General features: G+C 35.0%; 6 protein-coding genes and 1 pseudogene across 15 annotated transcripts; 5 read left to right on the forward strand and 2 right to left on the reverse strand.

Annotated features, from left to right (window-relative positions):
• Positions 1-2,601: 2,601 nt before the first annotated feature.
• LOC104762164 (F-box/kelch-repeat protein At5g60570) lies at positions 2,602-4,982 on the forward strand. Its single transcript, XM_010485402.2, has 2 exons — positions 2,602-2,898; positions 3,226-4,982. The coding sequence occupies exon 2, from the start codon at positions 3,600-3,602 to the stop codon at positions 4,758-4,760; it is 1,161 nt and encodes a 386-aa protein (XP_010483704.1). The 5' UTR covers positions 2,602-2,898; positions 3,226-3,599; the 3' UTR covers positions 4,761-4,982.
• A 3,801-nt stretch (positions 4,983-8,783) lies between these two features.
• Positions 8,784-12,274, forward strand: LOC104762165 (uncharacterized). 8 transcript variants are annotated; one of them, XM_087499654.1, is made up of 10 exons: positions 8,900-9,084; positions 9,188-9,364; positions 9,670-9,743; positions 10,012-10,509; positions 10,584-10,743; positions 10,840-11,122; positions 11,217-11,289; positions 11,418-11,508; positions 11,594-11,673; positions 11,832-12,274. In XM_087499654.1, the coding sequence occupies exons 3-10, from the start codon at positions 9,672-9,674 to the stop codon at positions 12,045-12,047; spliced, it is 1,473 nt and encodes a 490-aa protein (XP_087355780.1). In that variant the 5' UTR covers positions 8,900-9,084; positions 9,188-9,364; positions 9,670-9,671; the 3' UTR covers positions 12,048-12,274. The 8 variants fall into 8 exon arrangements, with proteins under 8 accessions (XP_087355779.1, XP_087355781.1, XP_087355780.1 ...); XM_087499657.1 differs by having other exon boundaries at positions 8,978-9,084; positions 9,188-9,218; XM_087499658.1 differs by having other exon boundaries at positions 9,041-9,089; positions 9,188-9,218.
• Positions 12,275-12,356: 82 nt separating this feature from the next.
• Positions 12,357-13,826, forward strand: LOC104762166 (uncharacterized). Of its 2 annotated transcripts, none has more exons than XR_015589095.1 (5): positions 12,357-12,518; positions 12,647-12,881; positions 12,967-13,142; positions 13,210-13,515; positions 13,616-13,826. XR_015589095.1 is itself a non-coding variant. In XM_010485406.3 (5 exons), exons 1-5 carry the CDS (start codon positions 12,443-12,445, stop codon positions 13,683-13,685), a joined length of 849 nt encoding a protein of 282 aa, XP_010483708.1. In that variant the 5' UTR covers positions 12,357-12,442; the 3' UTR covers positions 13,686-13,826. The 2 variants fall into 2 exon arrangements, 1 of the variants encoding a protein (XP_010483708.1); XM_010485406.3 differs by having other exon boundaries at positions 13,224-13,515.
• Positions 13,827-14,016: 190 nt separating this feature from the next.
• Positions 14,017-18,786, forward strand: LOC104762167 (4-hydroxy-3-methylbut-2-en-1-yl diphosphate synthase (ferredoxin), chloroplastic). Its single transcript, XM_010485408.3, has 20 exons — positions 14,017-14,404; positions 14,708-14,947; positions 15,037-15,194; positions 15,355-15,461; positions 15,556-15,656; positions 15,729-15,805; positions 15,890-16,009; positions 16,088-16,318; positions 16,394-16,510; positions 16,590-16,664; positions 16,758-16,835; positions 16,936-16,995; positions 17,096-17,158; positions 17,242-17,386; positions 17,458-17,596; positions 17,691-17,768; positions 17,863-18,022; positions 18,114-18,212; positions 18,307-18,411; positions 18,498-18,786. Exons 2-20 carry the CDS (start codon positions 14,737-14,739, stop codon positions 18,600-18,602), a joined length of 2,229 nt encoding a protein of 742 aa, XP_010483710.1. The 5' UTR covers positions 14,017-14,404; positions 14,708-14,736; the 3' UTR covers positions 18,603-18,786.
• A 48-nt stretch (positions 18,787-18,834) lies between these two features.
• On the reverse strand, positions 18,835-20,138 carry LOC147923094 (putative defensin-like protein 274 pseudogene; annotated as a pseudogene). The gene is made up of 3 exons (XR_015588285.1): positions 20,114-20,138; positions 19,611-19,679; positions 18,835-19,359 (listed from the first exon to the last, which is right to left on the reverse strand). The product of XR_015588285.1 is annotated as a putative defensin-like protein 274 pseudogene (transcript).
• A 167-nt stretch (positions 20,139-20,305) lies between these two features.
• On the forward strand, positions 20,306-22,994 carry LOC104762169 (glycerol-3-phosphate acyltransferase 9). Its single transcript, XM_010485410.2, has 12 exons — positions 20,306-20,560; positions 20,636-20,693; positions 20,810-20,928; positions 21,024-21,123; positions 21,225-21,320; positions 21,406-21,502; positions 21,644-21,731; positions 21,805-21,901; positions 21,983-22,068; positions 22,287-22,406; positions 22,522-22,620; positions 22,802-22,994. The coding sequence occupies exons 1-12, from the start codon at positions 20,439-20,441 to the stop codon at positions 22,848-22,850; spliced, it is 1,131 nt and encodes a 376-aa protein (XP_010483712.1). The 5' UTR covers positions 20,306-20,438; the 3' UTR covers positions 22,851-22,994.
• On the reverse strand, positions 22,862-23,736 carry LOC104762168 (uncharacterized). The gene is made up of 2 exons (XM_010485409.3): positions 23,251-23,736; positions 22,862-23,148 (listed from the first exon to the last, which is right to left on the reverse strand). The coding sequence occupies exon 1, from the start codon at positions 23,695-23,697 to the stop codon at positions 23,305-23,307; it is 393 nt and encodes a 130-aa protein (XP_010483711.1). The 5' UTR covers positions 23,698-23,736; the 3' UTR covers positions 22,862-23,148; positions 23,251-23,304.
• Positions 23,737-23,987: the final 251 nt, after the last annotated feature.

Raw genomic sequence — 23,987 nt, forward strand, 5'->3', positions numbered from 1 at the left:
TTGCGGAAATCTCATATTATTAGATAAAATTTTAATAACTATATAAATTCAAGGAATTATTAATAGAAATAATTTTTTTATTATAATATTATAAATTTCATTTTTTAATTTTGTTGGCTTTATTTTTTTTATAGTGACGGTATGTTCTAATTAAATTTAAGGAGAAAATCATTAGTTTAATATTTAATTTAGAAAAATATTTGGAAAACTTAATATATTCAAAATTAATTATTTATGATTTATATCCATATGAAAATATATATACGAAATCTATAACTAATTATAAAAAGGTGAATCATTTATTTCTTTAATATTTGTTACCATTGTTTTAGGAAAGTTTAACTTTTTTTTTATTATGTAGGCAACGTGGATATATGTTATGTTTTTTTTTTTTAATAATTTAGTGTGCTTTCCATTTAATAGTATAGATGCATTGAAATTTTAAGACTTAAGACATTTTCAAAAGTATACTTTTCAATTTCAATCTTTGTGTTATACTGTTAAGATCGATTACAATATTTGGAGAGATAAAGCATTGTTTTTGACTATTACGTACAGGGGTGACTTTTGTGTTTAACAAGTTTAGTGTATTTGTGTGAGAATCTCTTCAAATCATCCAAAAGTATTTTTAAAATCTCACCAAATTTCATCAAATCACAAACAAATCCACCAAAATACTTTAAAAACTTACTTAAATCTCATAAAATCTAATATATTATAAATCCCACTAAATTTTCCAATATTATAGTTTGAATACACCCTCTAATACCAGTAACAAATAATGTATATTCTACATAGGAGAAGTCATCTTCATTATTTTCCCCCAAAATCCCAAATAACATTATAATAATCATGTACTTCATTATTATTTATGTAATTTAAATGATAGTATGCATGCACAGAAATCTAACAATTATAATTGATCAATCTATAAAAGCAACCATCTGTTTTTAGTTTATTCATGCTTTGGGTCGAAAGATAATTTTTAAGCAAAAACAAAAAGTCATCGGAAAATGGTGTCGTCGAAGATTAGATTTGTAGCTCTTCTCGTTATAGTTTCTCTCTTTATTAACAATGTGCAATCCGCTCGTGAGATCTCTTTCCTCTCTTGATTTTTAACATATATATATATATATATACATCTGATATATTGCAATATTCAATTTGTTATTAACTAGACCAATATATTATCATTATGAGTAAACAACTTGTATTGTATATGATTGATGAATCAGGAATTATGGATTCGTCAGAAGACTGTGATTTCAAAGGACCATGTCAAACAAAAAAAGATTGCTTCTTGAGCTGTGGAGGCACACCACCCTATAACAATATTTTGTGTGTGCCTTATGGAAATCAGCGTGTATGCTGTTGTATTCCAATGTAATGTAATCTGATTGAGATACCATTATATTTTAAAAAATAATTAAAAAACAGTTAATAATGTATTATTTCTTATATTTGGTTGATTGGATGTTTTGAGAAAAAATCTATTAACTGTCAATTTTAAAAAATTATGATACATTATTAAAATACTACAGAATAGAAAGAATCATAATATATTAAACGAATTTATAGTTTGCATAAAAATTTGAAAATATTTCATAATATTATAATATGAAACAGAAAAAATCTTATAATATGAAATGGAGGAAGTATAAAATAAAAATAAAATATTTTTTACATGTCTTGTGATCTCATATCGATAAATTGACATGTATTATGATCATGTTACCGACTTATTTTGATATCTCTTAATATCTCAAATCAATAACTTAATACATGTCATAGTTATGTTCATGATTAAATATTTAAAACTAAATTTTTAGATAAAAAAAATTATTAATTTTTATTTTTATAATTTTTAACATGTGTCAAAAAATTATATGCATATTTAAATGTTGACATGTGTTAAAATAATAACAATAAAAATTAATAATTTTCTTATCTAAAATTGTAGATTACATTTTTTTTTGGACAAAAAATTGTAGATTACATTGATTGAGAAAAACATGTATATTATTATCATTTAGATATGTATACATGGACATGCATATATTACATGTATATATTAAGTTTATACATATCTAAAATTAAATATGTATAAACTTTTAGAGATATCGTTATATTTTAAAAATTAAGAATAAAAAAGTCAAATAACTAATATATCGTTTCTTATATTGTTTTTGTCTTCTAAGATTTTATAGTATCAAGAGTAAAATCATGATTCATGAACTTAAAATAATCGTAAACTAAGTCTTATGCATGTATGAATATTCTTCTAAGTTTTTTTTATCTTACTTAAGAAATTCCCAAAGGAATCGATCATCTTTTGTTATGAATTTTTCAAACTAAAAGTCCATATGCTAGATCTTATTTTTTTGCTTTTTTTGGAGATATATATATATATATATATATAGTTTAAGTTGCATACGTTGATGAGTGATTGAGTGGATCAATTAATTAAACTAAACATGGTAACCAAAACAAACAAAAAACATGGTAAACAAAAGAAATTTCAAAACGGATAAATTTATGAAGTTAAGGATTAGAATGAAAAAAAATTAAAAGAAAAGCCTTTTTGTTTAAAATTAAAATTTTATTTTCGGAATAGACAGACATTAATAGCTTATTATTGTCTCTCTTGTTTAGTTTCACTTGTTGGTATAACCCTACCCCTCCCCCCCCCCCCCTTCTTCTACTTCTACTTGTTCGCTGTTCTGTCCACTCTCTCTCTATCTCTATCTCTATCTCTTTCTCTCTCTACCTTTTGACTCCATGCTGGTCGCCGGAGAAATATTCAACGGGTGATAACTTTTTTTTTCTGGGGATTGACCCGAGAGACAACCGCGAGAGATCTAAATCCACCATTGGAGGTTTTTTTTTGTGTGTGTGGGGGTAAGCTTATAGATGAATTAGTCTTCTCTCTTTTTTTATTTTTATTTATTTGTATGATTTGTTAATCCTCTTCTGCTCTGTGTGATCTTGGTATTTGGATCTGAGTCCCATTTACAAAGTTCAGATTTTTATTTTTAATTATCGGATTCGGATCTGCTTTTGACTTTGGCTTTGGATTTGAGGAAACGATCTCTTGTTATTCAGAAACTTTTCAATTTGGATCGGATTTTATATTAAAGATACGATTTTTTTATGATATTTTTCTTCGTTTGGTTTGATTAAAGGTCTTCTTGCAGATTCTGACATTGTGTTATATCTAATCTACAGATTGATCCAAATTTGGGTTTTTTTTTTTTGCATCGGAGCTACAAGATTTAAATCCAAATTGGGCAACTCAATGGTTTGGGTTTTGAGGTATACAATGTTTTTAATTGTTTGAAGATTTTGATGGACGAAGTGGTAGTAGTAGTAATAAAGAGATGGAGATTGTTTTGGAGCAGCAATCGAAATCTTTATCTGGATACTGGGACAAGTGTTGCCCAATTAAGAAAGACTCTTTTTTTATGATTGGAGAAGAAGAAGAAGAAGAGTCTTAGAACAGAATCTGTTGTTTGTATTTCAAATAGGTTTCTTTTTTTTTTTTTTTGGGTTTTTGGGTTTGGATTCTTTGTATTGAAAAATAGAGTATTTAACATTTAATAATGGCTGCTGAAGAACATTCGAATAAGAGAAGAGAAGTCTCTGCTTCTGCTTCTGCTTCTGTAGTTGTGAATTCCAGGGTAGGAGATGATCATAGCCTCAGGTTGGGATCAAGTGACTTGCTTCTCCCTGGTCTTATCGATGATGTTGCTCTAAATTGTCTTGCTCGGGTTCCTAGATCAGACTATCCTTCCTTGTCTCGTGTAAGCAAGAAGTACAATAAGTTGGTCAACGGTGGACATTTGTTTGGCCTTAGGAAGGAGCTGGGGATTGTGGAGTATCTTGTTTTCATGGTTTGTGACCCGAGGAGAGGTTGGTTGATGTTTTCTCCTATGAAAAAGAAATGGATGGTGTTACCTAAAATGCCCTGTGACGAGTGCTTCAACCATGCTGATAAAGAGTCTTTGGCTGTAGACGACGAGCTTTTGGTTTTCGGGAAAGAGTTGTTTCAGTTTGCTATTTGGAAATACAGTTTGAGGTCTCGGTGTTGGATCAAATGCGAAGGTATGCATCGTCCTCGCTGCTTGTTTGCATCTGGAAGCCTCGGCGGGATCGCTATAGTTGCTGGTGGAACAGATTTGAATGGGAATATATTAGCATCAGCTGAGCTTTATGATTCTTCTTCAGGGAGATGGGAGATGCTTCCCAATATGCATTTCCCTCGAAGACTTTGCTCTGGATTTTTCATGGATGGTAAGTTCTATGTGCTTGGAGGCATGTCAAGCCCTAATGTATCAGTTACTTGTGGGGAGGAGTTTGATCTGGAGACAAGGAAATGGAGGAAGATAGAAGGAATGTATCCGAATGTAAACCGAGCTGCACAGGCTCCACCTCTTGTTGTGGTGGTTGAGAACGAGCTATTTACGCTGGAGTACTTAACGAGTATGGTGAAGAAGTATGATAAGAAGAAGAACAAGTGGGAAGTCATGGGAAGGTTACCACAGATGGTGGACTCGTCAAACGGTTGGGGGTTGGCGTTTAAACCGTGCGGGGACCAACTGTTGGTGTTTTGTGGGCAACGAGGTCCTCATGGGGAAGGCATTGTGGTGAATTCTTGGTGTCCAAAATCAGGAGCTAAAGATGGAAACTTGGATTGGAAAGTGCTTGGAGTTAAAGAGAATGTTGGTGTGTTTGTGTATAACTGCGCAGTGATGGGTTGTTAAAAAAGGAAACCATCTTTGTTACTTCAACTTGGAAAGTTGAGGTTTTATTTTATTACATCAGATCTATCTCTGGTTCGTTCTTCTTCTTCTTCTTCTCTATTTGACTGGTCTTTTTTAGTTTATTTTGCTCTTGGGGATCATAATGCTTTTGTTGTCTGTTCTGTGTTTAATTTTTGTGGGTAAATTGGCAATAAAAAAGTGAAAATTCGTTACTCTGCAAAATGTTTTTCCCTGTTTGTACTTTGTTCATCATTTACTGAATGAGAAGAGAAAAAAAAAATTCACAATGTGTACTTGCTTTACCGAGAGTAGGATTGTTGTGTTAGTTGCGGTTTTTGTAGTTGTGGGATTGTGAAAACTTACGAGTCTTTTCATATGGAAGAAGTGATAGCAATAGACTTTAATGGGAGGTTCATGATCCTATGACCAGTCTTAGGAGACCCCCACACGACCCTAAGCCGGAGGAAAAGGAGAGACTTCGAATCAGGAGTTATGATTCTTCAATGTTTTTAACAAAATAAAAAAAAAATAGTGATATGATTTGTTTCGAGAATTTAATGCAGTCAATATTTTTTTAAATAGTATTAGAAACAGTTTCGATCTATTTCGAAGAGTACGTACGTTGTACAAATTTGAGTCTGAAATTTCTTCAGTGAGCTGATAAAGTATTCATGTGATGCAGCCATCAGTACACATGTGTAATCTTGGTAGTAAGTTCAGTCAGTGTGGTACAACTTAGTTCAAAAATTGTAGCGGCAAAGGGAAACAGATGTACTTTGTGAACTTATCAGGCAGGAATTGCCATCTCAATCACACTCTACACACAGAAAATAATGCAGCTTCATGATTTCAATATTTTTAGCCCATTATTTATAAACGGGCCTTGTGGCTTGTACTGCCTGTGGACTACTTACTTGCAATCTAAAGTTTTTTCTCGACAGGTCTGCAATACTACAAGACACAAGTATAGGTAGCTTGTGTGAGCTGAGCTACCGAGAAAGAAGAGGATAATGACGATTGTCGGATCTGATGTATTGGATTTTCGCATTTTCCAATTTGGTCATTTATTCCCAAGGGGACCAACCTAGTATTTGCAACTTTTTGCATGCGTGAAAGTTAACCTCAAATATTATGTAGCTAGGTGCCTAGGTTTGTCATGGTCATGGAAGTTACAAATAATCCACCATATTTATGGAAATTTCAAGTTTGCAGTCGATTCCATAGGCTAAGTATAATAATATTATAGCTTGAGATATTGATTGAAAATATCACTTTAATAAAAAACTACCTGTTATGAATCTATTAAGTCATATCCTTTACTTAGAATTCTAAAAATAAAAATCCTACTAGTAAATAAGGATGGTCCAGTAAAGTTAAATAAACTTCAATAAATGTACTATAATTTAAGATTTTTTTTTTAATAATTTAAGATTTTAGAAAAGAAAAGACAAAACTGTACGAAAAAGACAAAACTCTATGGCCGTGTCAAAAACCCCAGTTATATAACTCCAGTTATAGTCGTATACACACACACAAATTATAGTCGTATACACACACACACACAAATTTATATGATTTATTACATGTATGGGGTAGTTCAGAATTCATGCACAAGGGCAGAACTGTAAAGCACCCTACATTATATTAATAAGAGATGCTGGAGATTTAGTCAATGTATATGTATATATCATTATAGTGTGATTTTATACAATAGCATTCAAAACAAAAAATCTAAATATTGAAAGTTTAGTACACCTCATCCAATCCCGCTCAGACAAAAAAAAACTGATATAAAAGATTTTGCATGGTTTAAGGCCCTGTAACTTCCAATCTAGTAGGTTTAATATTTGTTATTTTTGAAGTTTAAGTGACTGCCAAATAAAATTTCTAAAACAAAACGTTATATCAAATAAACTTTATCACACTGTGGAATACAGAAACATGTATTAGTTTTCATTATAGTGAGTCGTCATTAATGGTACGTAGGTTTTAACTTCTGATACATGCTAAAAGAAACTTGTTGTATATGATACATGTAAACATTTTTTTTTTTTGTTAAAGGATTTAACATGTAAGCATAATCCTTGAATATATCATTACAACCAAACAAACAAAAAACCTATAATGATGTACATATTTGTAGATAGAGAGAGCGAGATTGCCTACCAATATGCTTTAGCTTTGCCTTTTTTGTCGGCCAATTCTGGTTGATTTGGATCACTTTGGTATCTACTTTCACGTAATCGGTAGGTTTGGCCATTCATCAGATATAAAAACATCCAAATCAGAATACTCGATTTAGTTCATTTTTCATTTCGTACGTACATAGCTGGAAATATATCAGTGGATAGAAAATTGTTTTAGTGATAAACATAAAACTTCTCTAAACTTTCTCAAGTTTTTCTATATTCACAAGTTATTTCCTCAACCAAAAAGAAAATCAATACTAGTAACTGACTATATATTTTTGTGTTAAATTTCACCGTTATTTTGTGTTGTCCTTCAAACTTACGCAGATTTATTAGAAGATTCCAATCACATAACAAAATCTAGTGAATTCGTGTCATATTGGAAACAGAGATCGAGTTAGCTTTATTGGATATAAAGCAAATTAAAATCTTCAGTCTAACACCTCCGATAAAGATTGGTTGTTTTGAATTCAAGTCAAAATTAGCTTTATTCATGACTGTGATTACTCGTACAATGTTTTGAAAAGCAGAGATTCTTCGTAAGAAGCAAAATATGTAAAAATAAAGTCGCTTTTATTTTGAGTATATCATTCCAAAGCCGAATTCAAATTAAATAATATCGACTTTTCTCCTTCTTTGAAACGAGCAATTACAAAAATGTTTACATGACTGAACTTTTTTTTTAGGTTCTGTGTGTTTGTGTCTACTCATTATCATCAAGCAAATATTAGCTGTCACCAGAAAAGCAATACTGTATTATACTTCATACAATATAAGTGATTTGAAGTGATAACTAAATTATTAATTAGCCGATATCTTAGGTTAGTCTACGAAAATAGTAAATTTGTAGTTCCTTTGGCTTAACTCAGTAACATGCAATCTAGGCTTTAGATATGAATGATAGAGGGTTATTTCAGCTTGGAGGATTATATTGCTACATGAATTTAATGAAAACAAAAACTTAAACAATGTCAAATCACAAGCATATTTGATCATTTCTATAGTTTTCGTATAGAATAATTGTTTAATGAGATAACGTATTATCTGCGCCACCTAACTAAGCACAAACTTCACGCATGATCGTGATGTATGAAAAAATTCCGATCCTAACACCAAACAACCTTTGCTAAACCTAATGCATCACTAGCAACCTTTAATAATCAAGGTTTCTTACATAAAATACTACTAATATGAATCTTGCCAATTAATATTTATCTAATTATATCTAGCTAGCCATATCACGTTTTTTTATTTTCTATATAAATAAAAATAAAATTACAAAATAGAGACAAAAATAATAGTTTTCAGAAAACATGAACTATCATCATCACTAAAAGTTGCTTTAATCAAAGATTAAAGGGATTCAGTTAATCCTCCCAATTGGGTGTCTCGTCCGTTGATGAATCCAAAACTATGTGTTAATTAAACGTAATTTAGTATTAGATACATCAAACACCTGTTTTTGGAAACGAAAATTTCAGTCACAATTAATTTCTTCATGGAAACCGTTACACGGTTCTGGAGGTGACTAAATAAATAGACATGATGAGAACAAGAATACAAATGCAGGTGTTACATCAAACTTGAGTGATATGACCAAAAGCAAAAATTCAATTAAGATATTTTAATTGAAAAGGAAAAGAGAAGAAAAGCCACTAAATCACTATGATATAGACAGTACACATGTCATACATTCTCACATGAGTTAGTACTTACACAAAATGTAACAAAAAAACACAATTTTGCTCTGTCGTATCATATTGTGCCGCGCCCGCATCAAAGTAACACGCAGCACACATTATAAGTGTCGTTCTCCAATTGTATTTTTATAAGTGTCTACCACTTTTTTTTTTCCCGAATAATTTGTGAGAGAATATAGCATCGCATATATTTGAAGCCTAATTGCTTCAACTACTACTATATATAAGTAAAAAGAAAAAAACAGATGTTAGGATCAGATTTGATATTAATGAATAAGCCCAACACTAGTGTGACTTATATCATCCAGAAAATAAATTGAAATTTTACATTGGGGTAAGAAAGAAAAAAACTCGTAATGTTTTTAGCCTTTTCAAGTAGCTAAGGCAAGAAGAGGATGAATATGAGAAGAAGGAAGTGTATGTAGGCAAGGCAAGGCAAGGCCCATCTCTCACTCTATCTTTTCATAAATGAGAATCATGCTTTTCTCTGTCTCTCTCTCTCTCTTTTTTCTCATTCATTCTTCTTCCTCATTTACAGCCCGATTCCACTATCTTCCTCATCATCATAAGTAATGCACTAATCTCGAGAAGATAAAACAAACAAACACCTCTCTCTCTCTCTCTCTCTCTCTCTCTCTCTTTTGTTTCTTCCGTTTCAAAGTTTCTTCCTTTTGGGCGGGTTTTAAGGAAAAATTTGGAATTTTTCTCTTTTTGGGTACGTTTCTTTAGTTTCTGAGCTTCTTCTACTTGTGGGGGGGTTTTTTTTTTTGGGTTGCTTTTTGTTGTATCTAGTTCTCTAGTTACTGTGTCACGCTTTTCTCTAGCAAGACTTTGATGACTATATAACAAGATTTATTCTGAGCTTTTCGGTGTCCTTCCTTCTAATTAAAGTCTTTAAATTTTTTCTTGAGTTCGTTTTCTATTCCTTTTACTTCTGCGTTTGGTACAGAGTACTTGTATTTTTGGGAATATTAAAAGGTTGCCTTAAAACTGAAATCAATCTCTTGCTGTTTGTATTAGTGATGGGTACTGAGGAAAAGCCTCTTAATACTCTTGATTCAGGTCATGGTGATTCTGCCTCTGCTTCAAATCAGGTACATATACACATCAATTTAATGTATGTATGCAAAAAGTATGGATCTTTGTTTTCAAAGATTCGAACTTTTGAATGAATTTAGATGTGTTCTGTTTTAATGGTATTGAAAAGATTTGAGCTTTCTGTGTTAATTACTTGCCAAAAATTGCTTATTGTGTTTACAAAATTCAGATCAAATTGTTTAGTGTTGTTAGTTTCATCCATTTGTTGAGGAATTGCTCATAGAAACTCATTTGTTAGTTTCATCTCTGGTTTTTAATGTGAAGCCTGAAGGATCATCTGCTATAACAGAAGAGACTTCTGCAAACGTTCAACAATGGAGGCGAAAGAACCTCTCTTTGCAGATACCCTCTAGAGCAACTGGTCTTTCATCTGAAGATTCAGTTGTTATCAAAATGCCTCCAACACCTAGTCCAACTCCGAGGAGAGTCAACTTTTCTCTGACTTCGACTTCGACTTCTCCAGGTCCTGTTCCTCCTACTCCTTCTTCTGCTCTTCCGCGTGGCAAATCTTCCCTGAAGAATCTATTGCCAAAAGCTGGGTGTAAACCAAAAATCTCAAACACTGATATCGAGAAGGGACAAGGGAATGCCTCTTCTCCTTCTGCATTGCAGGAGAAGGCTTCCATAGCGAGGTCATTATCACTTTCAAAGTTATTTACGCCTAGGATCAAGAGAACTTCATCTCTACCTGTGACTCCTATTATTCTTTCACACTCTGAGTCAGCTCACGGAGGAAGCAGTGTTGCTCCTCCAACTCCAAGCGTAAGCTTTTCTCTTATGTCATTTTCAGAGAACCTTACTATTTTGTTTAGGTACTTATATACTTGGTATTGCAGAGCAAAGGGAGTGTGCACATAGCTCGCTCGCGCTCTGTGCCTGTTAATGACAAGGAACTAAGTCTAAAGGGAATGGAGTCATTCTTTAGAGTAATTCCTTCGACTCCTCGTGTTAAAGAAGGAGACATTTTCCCAAATGCATCAGAGGCTGGTGATACTGGTAAGTTTGTGTTTTAATCAGTTATATGAATTCTTTTCTTGTTTCTTAGATATTTGTTTACTGGACACAACAAGTCTATCTTAATGTATTGAACAGAAACAGGTGATGCTGATGGAGAAGATATACCTGAGGATGAAGCCGTTTGTAGGATTTGTTTAGTAGAGCTCTGTGAAGGAGGAGAAACCTTAAAAATGGAGTGTAGTTGCAAAGGTGAACTTGCTCTTGCTCACAAAGATTGTGCTCTTAAATGGTTCACCATAAAGGGTAACAAGACCTGTGAGGTTTGTAAACAAGAAGTTAAGAACTTACCTGTAACACTCTTACGGATCCAAAGCCTTCGAAATTCTGGTGCTGTTCAGCTAGATGTCACTGGGTACAGGTAAAAACGAATACCTTGTAGTATTCAAAACATTCAAACTCTCTTATGGTTAAGCAGGAAACTTTGCCTGAATCTATTCATTATTTCTCAACAGGGTGTGGCAAGAGGTACCGGTTCTAGTAATCATCAGCATGCTCGCTTACTTCTGCTTCCTCGAGCAGCTCTTGGTAAACTCATCTCTACTATTTATAATCACCCTTAAGGCCTTAACAACGACAAGCTTCCGGATATAGACATACATATACAGAAAATATTACAGACAGATATCGATAACATTAAGTCTTATTTCCACCAGGTTGAGAAACTGGGTACAGGTGCAATAGCGATATCTCTGCCGTTTTCTTGTATTCTTGGTCTTCTTGCATCCATGACCGCATCAACCATGGGTAGGTCTTCTTTTGGAAAAAAAAACTCCTCTCAATGTGTTCCTCCACTCTAATACGTTTTTAGCTCTGGAATATTCATATGCAGTTATGAGAAGATTTGTCTGGATTTACGCATCTGTCCAGTTTGCTTTGGTGGTTCTCTTCGCCCATATATTTTATTCCGTGGTTAGTACTCTTCAACGCATCTTCCTTGAAGCTAAAGAACTTGCCAGCTTCAGGGTTTAGCTGAGAAAGATAGAGACTTTTGAGATCTCTTGGAGCAAAAAATCGACATAAACACAAATTTTTGTTGTTTCTTAAATCGGATCCCTTTGTGGTTACAGGTGAAGTTGCAGCCAGTTCTGTCAGTTCTTCTATCAACATTTGCTGGATTCGGTGTCTGCATATGCGGGAGCTCAGTGATGGTTGAATTCGTAAGATGGAAACGAAGATGGCGAGCCAGAAGGCTAGAACAACAGCTAAACCAGGCTCAGACGCTGACACAACCACCCCAACAGCTGGATGCAACAACCTCTCGGCATCATCCAAATACCTCGTAGAGCCAGGAAGTGGGAAGATCAATTTATACTGTTAGTTCAGTTAATGTTATGTAATGATTTGTATAAAAAGAAAAGAGAAAAGTGATCCAGGAACGCTTAAAAGATTGTTCTTTTTTGTTTGTTTTCCTTCCTTTGCATATACACAGTTTGTATTGTTGTAAGTTTGTAACTTCGATTTGCTCAATCTCTGCAAATCAAAGGTTTGTAGTAGTATTGGTTTTTTTTAACTTCTTTAATTTTTTTTTATTTATTTAAAAGATTTAATCGAAAATTATCAAATTAAAAAAATTATCACGGGGCAATCACGTGCCAGTTTCTTCAAAACCTTTCTTCTTCTCTGTTCTGTTTCTGACAGGCTTAAGTCTTGCCGTCTTCTCTTCTCGACGACGACGACGATGAATCTCTCGACGAGGCTCGCTGAGAAACTTCCCGGAATCTTACCGGCGCCGTCTTCTCCTCTTCTTCGTAAAGGTTGGTTTTTTCAATCTGTTCTGCTTTTGGTTTTCTGAGAAAATTTGGATTATAAATTTTTAGGTCGTCGTAAGGTCCAATTTCGAATTCGTAAATCCATTATTCTCATGTGTGTGTATGTGTATTAGGAGTCTCCGAGTTAAGATTCTTTTCGATTGCTAACCACAGTAGAAGATTGAGATGGGGATTACAAAAGAAGATGGTTTGGAGTTTGGAGAGAGCTGAAACATGTGTAGTGAACAATTCATGTTTAGTTCATCCTGCAACTGAAGCCTATGCACAAAAAGCTATTGAAGCAATCAAATCTGAGAAAGTTATAGCTGTACCCACTGATACGCTTTATGGCTTCGCTTGTGATGCTTGGTAATATGAATAAAAATCTTCACTTTATTTACCTGCAATAAGCTTTTATTACATTGAGTTGTGATTGTGTATGTAACATAAACAGTTCGTTAGAAGCGGTGAACCGGATTTATGAGATCAAAGGACGTAAGCTAACAAGCCCTTTAGCCATATGTGTTGGCGATGTATTAGATATCAAGAGAGTAGCTACAACGAATCACTTACCTCATGGTTTACTCGATTCGCTCTTGCCTGGTCCAGTCACTCTCGTACTTCAACGAGGTTTGCATATTCTTCTTAATGTGGTTGCATCGATATGATCTCCTTTTATGTGAGAGTGTTCTTGTAGTGTTTTTAAAACAGGTGAATCAAGCATTCTTGAAAAGTCCTTGAATCCTGGGAGTGATACTATTGGAGTAAGGGTTCCAGATTGTGAGTTCATTAGAGAAGTATCGAGAGGTTCGGGGAGTGTGTTGGCTCTTACAAGTGCTAACCTAAGCGGTGATAGAAGCAGCGTTTGTGTTAGAGATTTTGAGAATCTGTGGCAGCATTGTGCTTATGTCTATGACGGTGGTTTGCTTCCATCAGGTCGAGCAGGGTCTACAATTGTCGATCTGACTAATGTGGGAAAGTATAAGATCATTAGACCCGGAAGGTACAATAGTGCAATATGTTGGGGTTAATGGATTAATTAAGGTTTAAATCTTTGTGGGGTTTCTTGTCTTCCTGATATGTTGTTTATGTTGTTAATTCAGTGCGAAGCATGCAACTGTGGCGATTCTTGAAAAGTATTTGCTGGAGGAAGAACAAGAAGAAGACCGTTAAGAGAAGAAAACTAAAATATGAATGTGAAATATGACTTGCAAACAGAAGTCTTTGCTTTGGTTCTTACTAGATTTTTTTGGTATGGGTTCAAGATTTGTATGTGTTTTTTAGTTGTAATACGAGAAGATTGTTGTTGATTTAGATTATCGTGTGCTACCTACCTCCCAAGTTTCGTGGTACAAGCATGTGTGTACCGTTTCATAATCTTTACTTAAGTTTCTTATTCTTTTTGGTCATTAATGGAAAAACTAATCCCTATTATTTTGAATATACAAACTCCAATCCATATTGGTTTTATTATAAACGTGTCAATTGGTTTAAAGCCAAAGGTGTCGTAGTTAAGAAACAAACACACAAAAATTAATATTGGAGAAAATCTGATAAACTTATAAATCTGATAAATGTAAAAGTAAAACCTGAAATTTCCATTTTGCACGGATCCGTGCTCTAATTTGATTCCACTTGTGCTTAAAACAGCATTTTGGACTATACAACAACAAATGTCATTGGTCGTCTTGGCTGTTTCTAACACACTCTTTTATCCTTTAGTTTCTTTCACCACCCTCTCAGCTTCTTCTTATATGTGAAAGAAAAAAAAAAAATCAATCCCTCTCAAACTCTTCTCACCACTAATTTCCATTCTCTTTTCTATTTTTTTTTTTTATTCCTTGGCTTCAAGACTTGTTTCTCTCAATTGCGTGATCTTGGCTCGTCTTCAGGTACCGTTCTCAACCATGCCTTCTTAACAACCGTTAACATAAGGGTGTTCTCAGATTGGTTCTTTGGTCTGGTTTGATTAGTTTCTGTGTAAATTCATCGGGGAACGAACATAACTTAGTTGGGTAATTCTGGGTTTGGGGAAATTTTGTTGATTTTGGCTTCAGAATCATAATTGAAGCTATATAAAAATAAAAAAGTGTTCTGCTTTTGTTGTTTAATTGCGTTTGATCTTCACAGTAACCAAAATGGATTTAAAAGTTATATCAAAGTCAGCTCATTTTGTTCTGTGACTGACTATGCAGTTACTTTTGATTCACTGAGAAAAAAAAAAATGGCGACTGGAGTGTTGCCAGCTCCTGTTTCCGGGGTTAAGATCCCGGATTCGAAACTCGGGTTTAGTAAAAGCATGAATCTTGTTAGAATTTGTGATTTGAGGAGTCTAAGATCTGCTGGTAGAAGAGTTTCAGTCATCCGTAATTCATCAAACCAAGGCTCTGATTTAGCCGAGCTTCAACCTGCTTCAGAAGGAAGCCCTCTCTTAGGTATTTTGCATTACAGATTCATTCAAAGTTAAGATTTTTTGGAGGTTTTGTTAAGTGTGGATGATTGTGTTGTTATATCGGTTTTGTAGTGCCAAGACAGAAGTATTGTGAGTCGTTGCATAAGACAGTGAGAAGGACGACTCGTACTGTTATGGTTGGAAATGTCGCCCTTGGAAGCGAACATCCCATAAGGATTCAAACCATGACTACTTCGGATACAAAAGATGTTGCTGGAACTGTTGATGAGGTTTTACACATCTGTCCCTTAAATTTATGTGCAGTTTGAATATATTGCTTTGATTTATGACCCTTGCATATCTGTATACATCAATATATGAAAATTTGGTGTCAAGATGATTTGATTGTGTTCACAATAAGCTTTATGACTGTTGGTTCTGTGATTATAGGTTATGAGAATAGCGGATAAAGGCGCGGATATTGTGAGGATAACTGTTCAAGGGAAGAAAGAGGCGGATGCGTGCTTTGAAATAAAAGATAAACTTGTTCAGCTTAAGTAAGTCGATGACCATACTGAGTTTCTCTCTATGTTTGTATGTGAAGTTTGAGTAGTATGAAACTGAAGTGGTGTTTTGCATCTTGGTTAACAGTTACAATATACCTCTGGTAGCAGATATTCATTTTGCCCCTGCTGTAGCTTTACGAGTCGCTGAATGCTTTGACAAGATCCGTGTCAACCCCGGAAATTTTGGTACTGTTTTTTTTTTTCTTTACTTTCACTTGTTTCTATAACTCGAGAATGATTGAATTTTTGCTTTTGCAGCGGACAGACGGGCACAGTTTGAGACGATAGAATATACAGAGGATGAATATCAGAAAGAACTCCAGCATATCGAGCAGGTGGAAGGAAGCCTATGCCTCACTTATCTTGTAAACCACTAAAACCCATCAGTCTTTATTAACGGTGTTACTCTCTTTTTTTAGGTCTTCACTCCTTTGGTTGAGAAATGCAAAAAATACGGGAGAGCAATGCGTATAGGGACAAATCATGGAAGTCTTTCTGACCGTATCATGAGCTATTATGGGGATTCTCCAAGAGGAATGGTGAAAATTCTTAATTACTTTACAGTGGTTTCTCTTAATACACATGTACTGTTGTCTGACATGAGTTCTTTCACACAGGTTGAATCGGCGTTTGAGTTTGCGCGGATATGTCGGAAATTAGACTATCACAACTTTGTTTTCTCAATGAAAGCAAGCAACCCGGTGATCATGGTCCAGGCGTACCGTTTGCTTGTGGCTGAGATGTATGTTCAGGGATGGGATTATCCTTTGCATTTGGGAGTTACTGAGGCAGGAGAAGGAGAAGATGGGCGTATGAAATCTGCAATTGGAATTGGGACGCTTCTTCAGGTACCCCATTACATAACAAAAGGTAAAGATCTTAACTTTAACAGTTCATATATGGCAATGATTATTTGATTGCAGGACGGGCTTGGTGACACAATAAGAGTTTCACTGACGGAGCCACCAGAAGAGGAGATAGATCCCTGCAAGCGATTGGCCAACCTTGGGACAAAAGCTGCTGAACTTCAACAAGGCGTTGTATGAATGATTCTTTATCAGATGCTTCTCTAATATAGTTTCCACTTTATGGGACTAATGCAACCCCTTTGTGTATTAGGCTCCGTTTGAAGAAAAGCATAGGCGTTACTTTGATTTCCAGCGTCGGACGGGTGATCTACCTGTACAAAAAGAGGTAAGACTGTACATTTCAAAAGTTTCAGGTACTTCATGTTGTCCTTTTTCAAGTATTGAAGACCATCAAAATGATTTTTCCTGAGAACTATAGGGAGAAGCGGTCGATTACAGAGGTGTCCTTCACCGTGATGGTTCTGTTCTAATGTCGATCTCTTTGGACCAACTAAAGGTATAAGTACTCTTCAGTCTTCTCATCCTCTTTACTTTCCTTAATGCAATCTATAGAACGGGTCACTTGCTTTCCTCTCACTATTTTACTTTGTCTCTAGGCACCTGAACTCCTCTACAGATCGCTCGCTACAAAGCTTGTCGTAGGCATGCCATTTAAGGTGAGATATGGTTCAATATATTTCCATGACAGACGCAGTCTGACTGTAATAAATTTGATATTGGTTCCCAATTCTTACTTTCCCGAGTAATGTTGTGTAGGATCTGGCAACTGTTGATTCAATCTTATTAAGAGAGCTACCACCTGTAGATGATCACGTGGCTGTAAGAATCACCCTTGCTTCTCCATATCATTTTACTTCAAGATTTTGATATGGCTGAGCATAAATATTGAGTTCTGTTTACAGCGTTTGGCTCTAAAACGGTTGATTGATGTCAGTATGGGAGTTATAGCACCTTTATCAGAGCAACTCACAAAGCCATTGCCCAATGCAATGGTTCTTGTCAACCTCAAGGAACTATCTGGTGGCGCTTATAAGCTTCTCCCTGAAGGTGACCTGATTCTTACCTGCAAGAAATCATAACAATTTTGTTTCAGTATTTCTTAGCTTTGATTGTTTCAGGTACACGCTTGGTTGTCTCTCTACGAGGTGATGAGCCATATGAGGAGCTTGAAATACTCAAAAACATCGATGCTACTATGATTCTCCATGATGTACCCTTCACTGAAGACAAAATTAGCAGAGTACATGCAGCTCGGAGGTAATAATTGAAAGCTTCTCAATATCTAATATTTTTTTGCTGAGTTACAAGATTTATTAAGCGCTAAGTAATATTCTTTTCCTGGAACTTGCAGGTTATTCGAGTTCCTATCCGAGAATTCAGTTAACTTTCCTGTTATTCACCACATAAATTTCCCAACCGGAATTCACAGGTAGATGATAACGAACTTTCGAGCTTTGTGCAGTGAATGACAAAATCCGTTTTTGATCTTAATGCGTTTTCTTTCTTCTTGCTGCACAATGCAGGGACGAATTGGTGATTCATGCAGGGACATACGCTGGAGCACTTCTTGTGGATGGACTCGGTGATGGTGTAATGCTCGAAGCACCTGACCAAGATTTTGATTTTCTTCGGAATACTTCCTTCAACTTATTACAAGGCTGCAGAATGCGTAACACTAAGACGGTAAAAAGCACAAAGAATCAATATTTTTTTGTATATTCTTTCTTAAAAAAAAAAAAGAGGAAAAGTAATAACTTTGCAAAATCATTTGCAGGAATATGTATCATGCCCGTCTTGTGGAAGAACGCTTTTCGACTTGCAAGAAATCAGCGCGGAGATTCGAGAAAAGACTTCACATTTACCTGGCGTTTCGGTTAAAACTCTTAAAAGACTTTTTTTTTTAATACATGTTTTCAAGGGAAGTTTGTGTTTTTGAATGTAAAACAAATTGAACAATGGTGGTGCAGATCGCAATCATGGGTTGCATTGTGAATGGACCTGGAGAAATGGCAGATGCTGATTTCGGATATGTAGGTGGTTCCCCCGGCAAAATCGACCTTTATGTCGGAAAGGTAACGTAACACCTTTTAATTCTTGGGTTTCTTAAAGAAAGTGTTGTTATAAGAATCGGATCTTGATATATTTTTTTTGTGGACAGACGGTGGTGAAGCGTGGGATTGCCATGACGGGGGCAACAGATGCTCTGATCGGTCTGATCAAAGAACATGGTCGTTGGGTAGACCCTCCCGTGGCTGATGAGTAGATTTCAAACCGTGTAGAGAGATGGTTGGCCGTTCTCTGGAAACACTGAGATGGAAAATATATTTGTGTGTATATCTCATGTATCTGTTGTGTATTGCATACTGTATTCAACAATGTCCAGATCTCTAATATTTTAACAGTTCTCAAGCTAAATAAAACGAAAGAGAAACGAGTTAGGAGTTTTATCACCATCAACGCAAAAGGTCAACCTTTTCAAAATACACACAAATATATTTTCCAAACACAAAACTTATTAAAGTCGAGTATCTTGCATTACATAATACAAATAGAAACGAAAAAGCACAAGGTTTCAACGCAAAAGGTCAACCTTTTCAAAGAGAAACGAAATAATTACATAATACGTTTTGTTCACAAATAGCCACCTCTTACAAAATATTAGAGGAAAGTGTCAGTCAATATGGCAAACAAGAAAACAAATAATAAGAAACACAAAATAACTTCTTTTTAAAAACCTTCAAATAATTGGGACGTAATACTTTTTATTTATTTTATCTTCACATCATTACTAATTAAGAAAATATACGATCATATGATAGAGATTTGTAGAAAGAAAAAAAGAAAGATGTATATGATGATTTAATCAAATAAGCAGCAACAAACAGGACCGGTGGGTTTGTCGAAGAGGCACCGGCCGTCCATGGGTGTAGGGTCGGTGCTCTTGTGGCAATGGGTGTCGCAGTCCTTATCGTTGTTGCACGTTCCTCTTAAGCGGCATGGTCCGTCTATTATATCCTTTTCTGTGTGCGTTTTTTTTTTTTTTTGTAAATTTAACAGATATGTCTATTATTATTAGGTCAAAAGATCCTTAAATATAATTTCGATTACGGTTTTCTTAAGTTTAGTAAAAATTACTAATCCTAAACTTGTAGAATTATCTTAATTCTTCGTAAACATATCAAATGTGTGGAGTTTTGGAATGTTATGATTGTAAAACAAATTAAAAGAAGCACTTATTAATAATACTGTGAAAGGAAAAACGTATAAGTACCTTCGCATTGAGCAGTATTAACGAGAGAGAAGATGACCAAGAGAACAACAAGTTGAAACCTTGATGAAGCTATATTTTTTCAGTTTAATTTTGTATTTTTGTAATGCAAGATACTCAACTTTAAATTTTGTGTTTGGAAAATTACGATCTATTTACTTGATTTTATATGTAACTTTGAGGGGGGTATTGATTATTTAGTAAAGATTTGGGATATTTTAGTAAATAGGAATAAACAAATCTCACCTCTAAAGGTAAAAAAGATTTGGTGGATTTTAGTAGATAAAATCCTTGTTCAATCCTTTAGAGGTGATTACTTGAAAAATCTTTTTAAATCCTTGTTCAATACCCCAAATCTTTTTTACCTTTAGAGGTGAGATTTTGGATTTTTTTTGTAATGCAAAATAATTCACAATATCTTGTTATTTAATTAAGGATTTATAAAAAAACATATCAAATCTACTGTTATTCAAACTTGACAAGTGTTTTAAAAAACTACTAAAAACTGATTTTGAAAGATTTTGGATACATTTTTACTTGAAAAATCGGAATAAACAAATCTCACCTCTAAAGGTAAAAAAGATTTGGTGTTTTTTTATCTTTTAAAATCCTTGTTCATTACAAAAAAAAAAAAAAAAAAAAAAAAAAAAAAAAAAGTCGATTGATCAAATTGGGCCTATTAGACTAATAATGGGCCTGTTAGAAAGTATCAATCAGACAGAGTCAAGCCTGTTGAGTGGCTAAAGCTCTTCTCTCTCATCGGAGATTCGAAGATTGGGAAAAACACCAAAAAAAAACAAAAAGAAAAAGGAATCACCGGCGACGTAAACCATGAGCAGTACGGCAGGGAGGCTCGTGACTTCAAGATCCGAGCTTGATCTCGATCACCCTAACCTCGAAGATTACCTTCCTTCCGGTTCCTCCATCAACGAACCACGCGGCAAGCTCAGCCTGTATAAATTTCTCTCTTTTGTATTTTGAATTTGATTTGATCGGCTGATTAAGTACTCACCGTGAGGTGATTGCAGGCGTGATTTGCTCGACATCTCTCCCACTCTCACTGAAGCTGCTGGTGCCATTGTTGATGTAAAGCCCAAATCTGTGTCATATACTTCAAATTTATGAGCTAAAGGTTGAATTTTTATCTCTAGTTGTTGTCCACTCTGTTATCATTTTGTTTTCTGTTGGGTATGATTTTGCAGGACTCTTTCACAAGATGTTTCAAATCGAATCCTCCGGAACCTTGGAACTGGAACATTTACTTATTCCCTCTATGGTGCTTTGGTGTTGTTGTTAGATACTGTCTCCTCTTTCCCTTGAGGTTGGTTCCTCTTAATTTATTCCACTAGTTCTTGTTCTTAGCTCAAAGTTAAGATTTTTAACTAAGCAGTTCAGTTTTTAAAATAAAATCTTCAGGGTCGTCACTTTAGCTTTTGGGTGGATTATTTTCCTATCATTGTTTATCCCCGTAAATGCTCTGCTGAAAGGTCAAGATAGGTTGAGGAAAAAGATAGAGGTGTGTTGGATTCTTTGTCTCTCGTTTGTCTTGTATGATTACGTTTTCACTATGTTTTCTTAAATTCAGGAAGATTTTGCTTTCTTTTGCTGTGTTACCAGAGGGTTTTGGTGGAAATGATATGCAGCTTCTTTGTCGCCTCATGGACCGGAGTTGTCAAGTATCACGGCCCACGGCCTAGCATCCGTCCTAAGCAGGTCATATTTCCTTTTAAAAAACTTTACTTTGTATCTCCGTGATACTTGTATACCTATGCTTACTTTATGATCGGGGTTAAAACAGGTTTATGTTGCCAACCATACTTCAATGATTGATTTCATCGTCTTGGAGCAGATGACTGCATTTGCTGTTATTATGCAGAAGCATCCTGGTTGGGTTGGTAAGTCTCTGGCTATTAGAGCTCCCAGAAGTGTGCTAATGACCTTTATGATTGCTTAGTTTTAGTGAAGAATGATTGGTTTACCTTTCACGCATTATTGTGAACAAGCCATGATTGACTTTTGTTGCTTTATATGTGAAGGACTTCTGCAAAGCACAATATTAGAGAGTGTAGGATGTATCTGGTTCAATCGTTCAGAGGCAAAGGATCGTGAAATTGTTGCGAGAAAGTATGCATAATTCTTATACCTTGCAAGTGTCATTACATAATCTACTCATGCTAATTATGGGAATATGAATCAGGTTAAGGGACCATGTCCAAGGAACTGACAATAATCCTCTTCTCATATTTCCTGAGGGAACATGTGTAAATAATAACTATACAGTGATGTTTAAGAAGGTATTTTGGACCTAACTTTGATGTGATTTACCCTCCTCCTACTATGTTATAGTGTCTGATCCTCTGCATGATAATGGTCAGGGTGCTTTTGAATTAGACTGCACTGTTTGCCCAATTGCAATTAAATACAACAAGATTTTTGTTGACGCCTTTTGGAACAGCAGAAAGTAAGGGTATTTTTCATAAGAATTCTCATATCAGTCTGGACAGATGATTTTGAAATTTCTGAAGTAGTGTTGAAAGGGGTGAATAAGCTTTTCTAACTAGTTATACACTATTGTTTTAGTATATTGCTTAGTTGCGATTGAAAGATGATTTCTTCCAGAGAAATATTTAGGGCCATTTTTTTGTCTTGGTAACAAAAGGTCTTGCATGGTCTTTGCAGACAATCGTTTACAATGCACTTGCTGCAACTCATGACATCATGGGCTGTTGTGTGTGAAGTGTGGTACTTGGAACCCCAAACTTTAAGGCCCGGTGAAACAGGGATTGAGTTTGCAGAGAGGTAAAACACTCTTCTCTTGGTCATTCATCAGAGAAGTCATATGCTAAGAAATTTGCATCCACTGTAATAACCTGGCATGACATTCTTTTGCATCCACTTTATTTACTTGTGACAGGGTGAGAGACATGATATCTCTTAGGGCGGGTCTGAAAAAGGTGCCGTGGGATGGATACTTGAAGTATTCGAGACCAAGCTCCAAGCACAGTGAACGCAAGTATGTTAAACGTGTCATTATCTTGTGTAGATTTAGTTATATTTCTTAAGAATTTTCAGTGGCCAGAGCGACACTTTCCATTTAACCAAACTTGGAACCTGCACAAATTTAAAGGCTCTCTCAACTTTTATGATTCTTGAATTAAGTCTTGATGTGACTTTGTACTTGTTTGAATTGACAGGCAACAGAGTTTCGCGGAGTCGATCCTGGCAAGATTGGAAGAGAAGTAAATGTAAAGATGAAGTTATAACTTTCTTGGGGTGTTTTCACTTTTCCATTAGATAAAAAACAGTCTCATGCCTCGTGTTCTCTATGTTTTTTCAATACGATCTACATTGTTGTGAATCTCTCAATAAACAAAGCTCACTTTTGCATGTTGTTCGTATACTACATCATAAATTTGCATTTTCCAAAAGAAACTAGACTTTCGAAACTTTGAAACGACAAAAGTTATCAAAAAAAAGTTTGTAAGCTTCTTTTCTTTGTGTTCCATAATGGTGTTCGAGTCCTTAGTGATGATACATTTATCTGACCAAAGAGAAAGAGTTGACTAACAAGTGAGACCTCCAAAATCAAAACAGTAGAAATTTCAAAAAGATATATGTAAGAAACGAACAAACAAATATTTACCAAGAACATTTTGAAAAGAAACTAGACTTCTGAAGATCGCCTTCAAAGTTATCTTCAGAAGAATTCAGTGGCGACGTATCCATACCGCGATCGACGAATGTTGTCACGCCGTTGCTTGAACAAATATACACCACCGAAGCAGACCATACTCACCGCTGCAATGGCTCCAACAACGACAACTCCAGTCTTGTTTCCTCCGCCTCCGGTTCTGGTATTTTCAGTGTAACTGAGATCACTTGATTCCGTAAACTGAGACGAAGACGGATAATCGTAATCAGTAGACATCATCGTCGGAGATATTGGAGACATTTCGTTTTCTTGCTGAGGCGGTGACGAGGAAGAATGCTCTATCGGAGACAGTCTCGGTGATATTTCCTCTTTAGCTGAAATGTCAACAACGGATACCATTAAGAGAGATACAATGACGAAGCCAACCTTCTTCATCATCTCAATGGTTTCTTCTGTTTTTGAAGACTTGAAGTAAGTTAGGAAGAAGAGATGGAATAATAATATATAGGATGCTTATGACGAATGGGACTTCACCACGTCACAAGTGTATTAAAAACTAGATATGGAGCGAAGCATCATCAGATCACGTAGTCAATTTATTGATTTCCACTTAAAGTTCATATGAGTAACACTGAGAATTGCTTTGGTGGTGCCTAAGAAGAACTCAATGCTTTGGGGATTTCAAAATTTAATTTAATGTTTTCTATTAGTGGAGCAATTGGTGTATC

This window comes from Camelina sativa, chromosome 18, assembly GCF_030686135.1.
Source record: "Camelina sativa cultivar CO46 ecotype springtype chromosome 18, ASM3068613v1".
NCBI classification, from domain to species: domain Eukaryota; kingdom Viridiplantae; phylum Streptophyta; class Magnoliopsida; order Brassicales; family Brassicaceae; genus Camelina; species Camelina sativa.

Excerpts from the sequence above, each read along its gene's own strand:
- LOC104762166 (XM_010485406.3), top strand. The coding sequence starts at position 12,443 with ATGAATCTCTCGACGAGGCTCGCTGAGAAACTTCCCGGAATCTTACCG. Across the intron at positions 12,519-12,646 it reads TTCTCCTCTTCTTCGTAAAG|GAGTCTCCGAGTTAAGATTC; the intron begins GTTGGTTTTTTC and ends TATGTGTATTAG. Across the intron at positions 12,882-12,966 it reads GGCTTCGCTTGTGATGCTTG|TTCGTTAGAAGCGGTGAACC; the intron begins GTAATATGAATA and ends TAACATAAACAG.
- LOC104762165 (XM_087499653.1), top strand. The coding sequence starts at position 9,672 with ATGGGTACTGAGGAAAAGCCTCTTAATACTCTTGATTCAGGTCATGGT. Across the intron at positions 11,123-11,216 it reads CTAGATGTCACTGGGTACAG|GGTGTGGCAAGAGGTACCGG; the intron begins GTAAAAACGAAT and ends ATTTCTCAACAG. Across the intron at positions 11,674-11,831 it reads CCCATATATTTTATTCCGTG|GTGAAGTTGCAGCCAGTTCT; the intron begins GTTAGTACTCTT and ends TTGTGGTTACAG.
- LOC104762169 (XM_010485410.2), top strand. The coding sequence starts at position 20,439 with ATGAGCAGTACGGCAGGGAGGCTCGTGACTTCAAGATCCGAGCTTGAT. Across the intron at positions 21,124-21,224 it reads GGTTGAGGAAAAAGATAGAG|AGGGTTTTGGTGGAAATGAT; the intron begins GTGTGTTGGATT and ends CTGTGTTACCAG. Across the intron at positions 22,407-22,521 it reads GGGATTGAGTTTGCAGAGAG|GGTGAGAGACATGATATCTC; the intron begins GTAAAACACTCT and ends TACTTGTGACAG.
- LOC104762164 (XM_010485402.2), top strand. The coding sequence starts at position 3,600 with ATGGCTGCTGAAGAACATTCGAATAAGAGAAGAGAAGTCTCTGCTTCT.
- LOC104762167 (XM_010485408.3), top strand. The coding sequence starts at position 14,737 with ATGGCGACTGGAGTGTTGCCAGCTCCTGTTTCCGGGGTTAAGATCCCG. Across the intron at positions 16,319-16,393 it reads GAATTGGGACGCTTCTTCAG|GACGGGCTTGGTGACACAAT; the intron begins GTACCCCATTAC and ends ATTTGATTGCAG. Across the intron at positions 17,387-17,457 it reads TTATAAGCTTCTCCCTGAAG|GTACACGCTTGGTTGTCTCT; the intron begins GTGACCTGATTC and ends TGATTGTTTCAG.
- LOC104762168 (XM_010485409.3), bottom strand. The coding sequence starts at position 23,697 with ATGATGAAGAAGGTTGGCTTCGTCATTGTATCTCTCTTAATGGTATCC.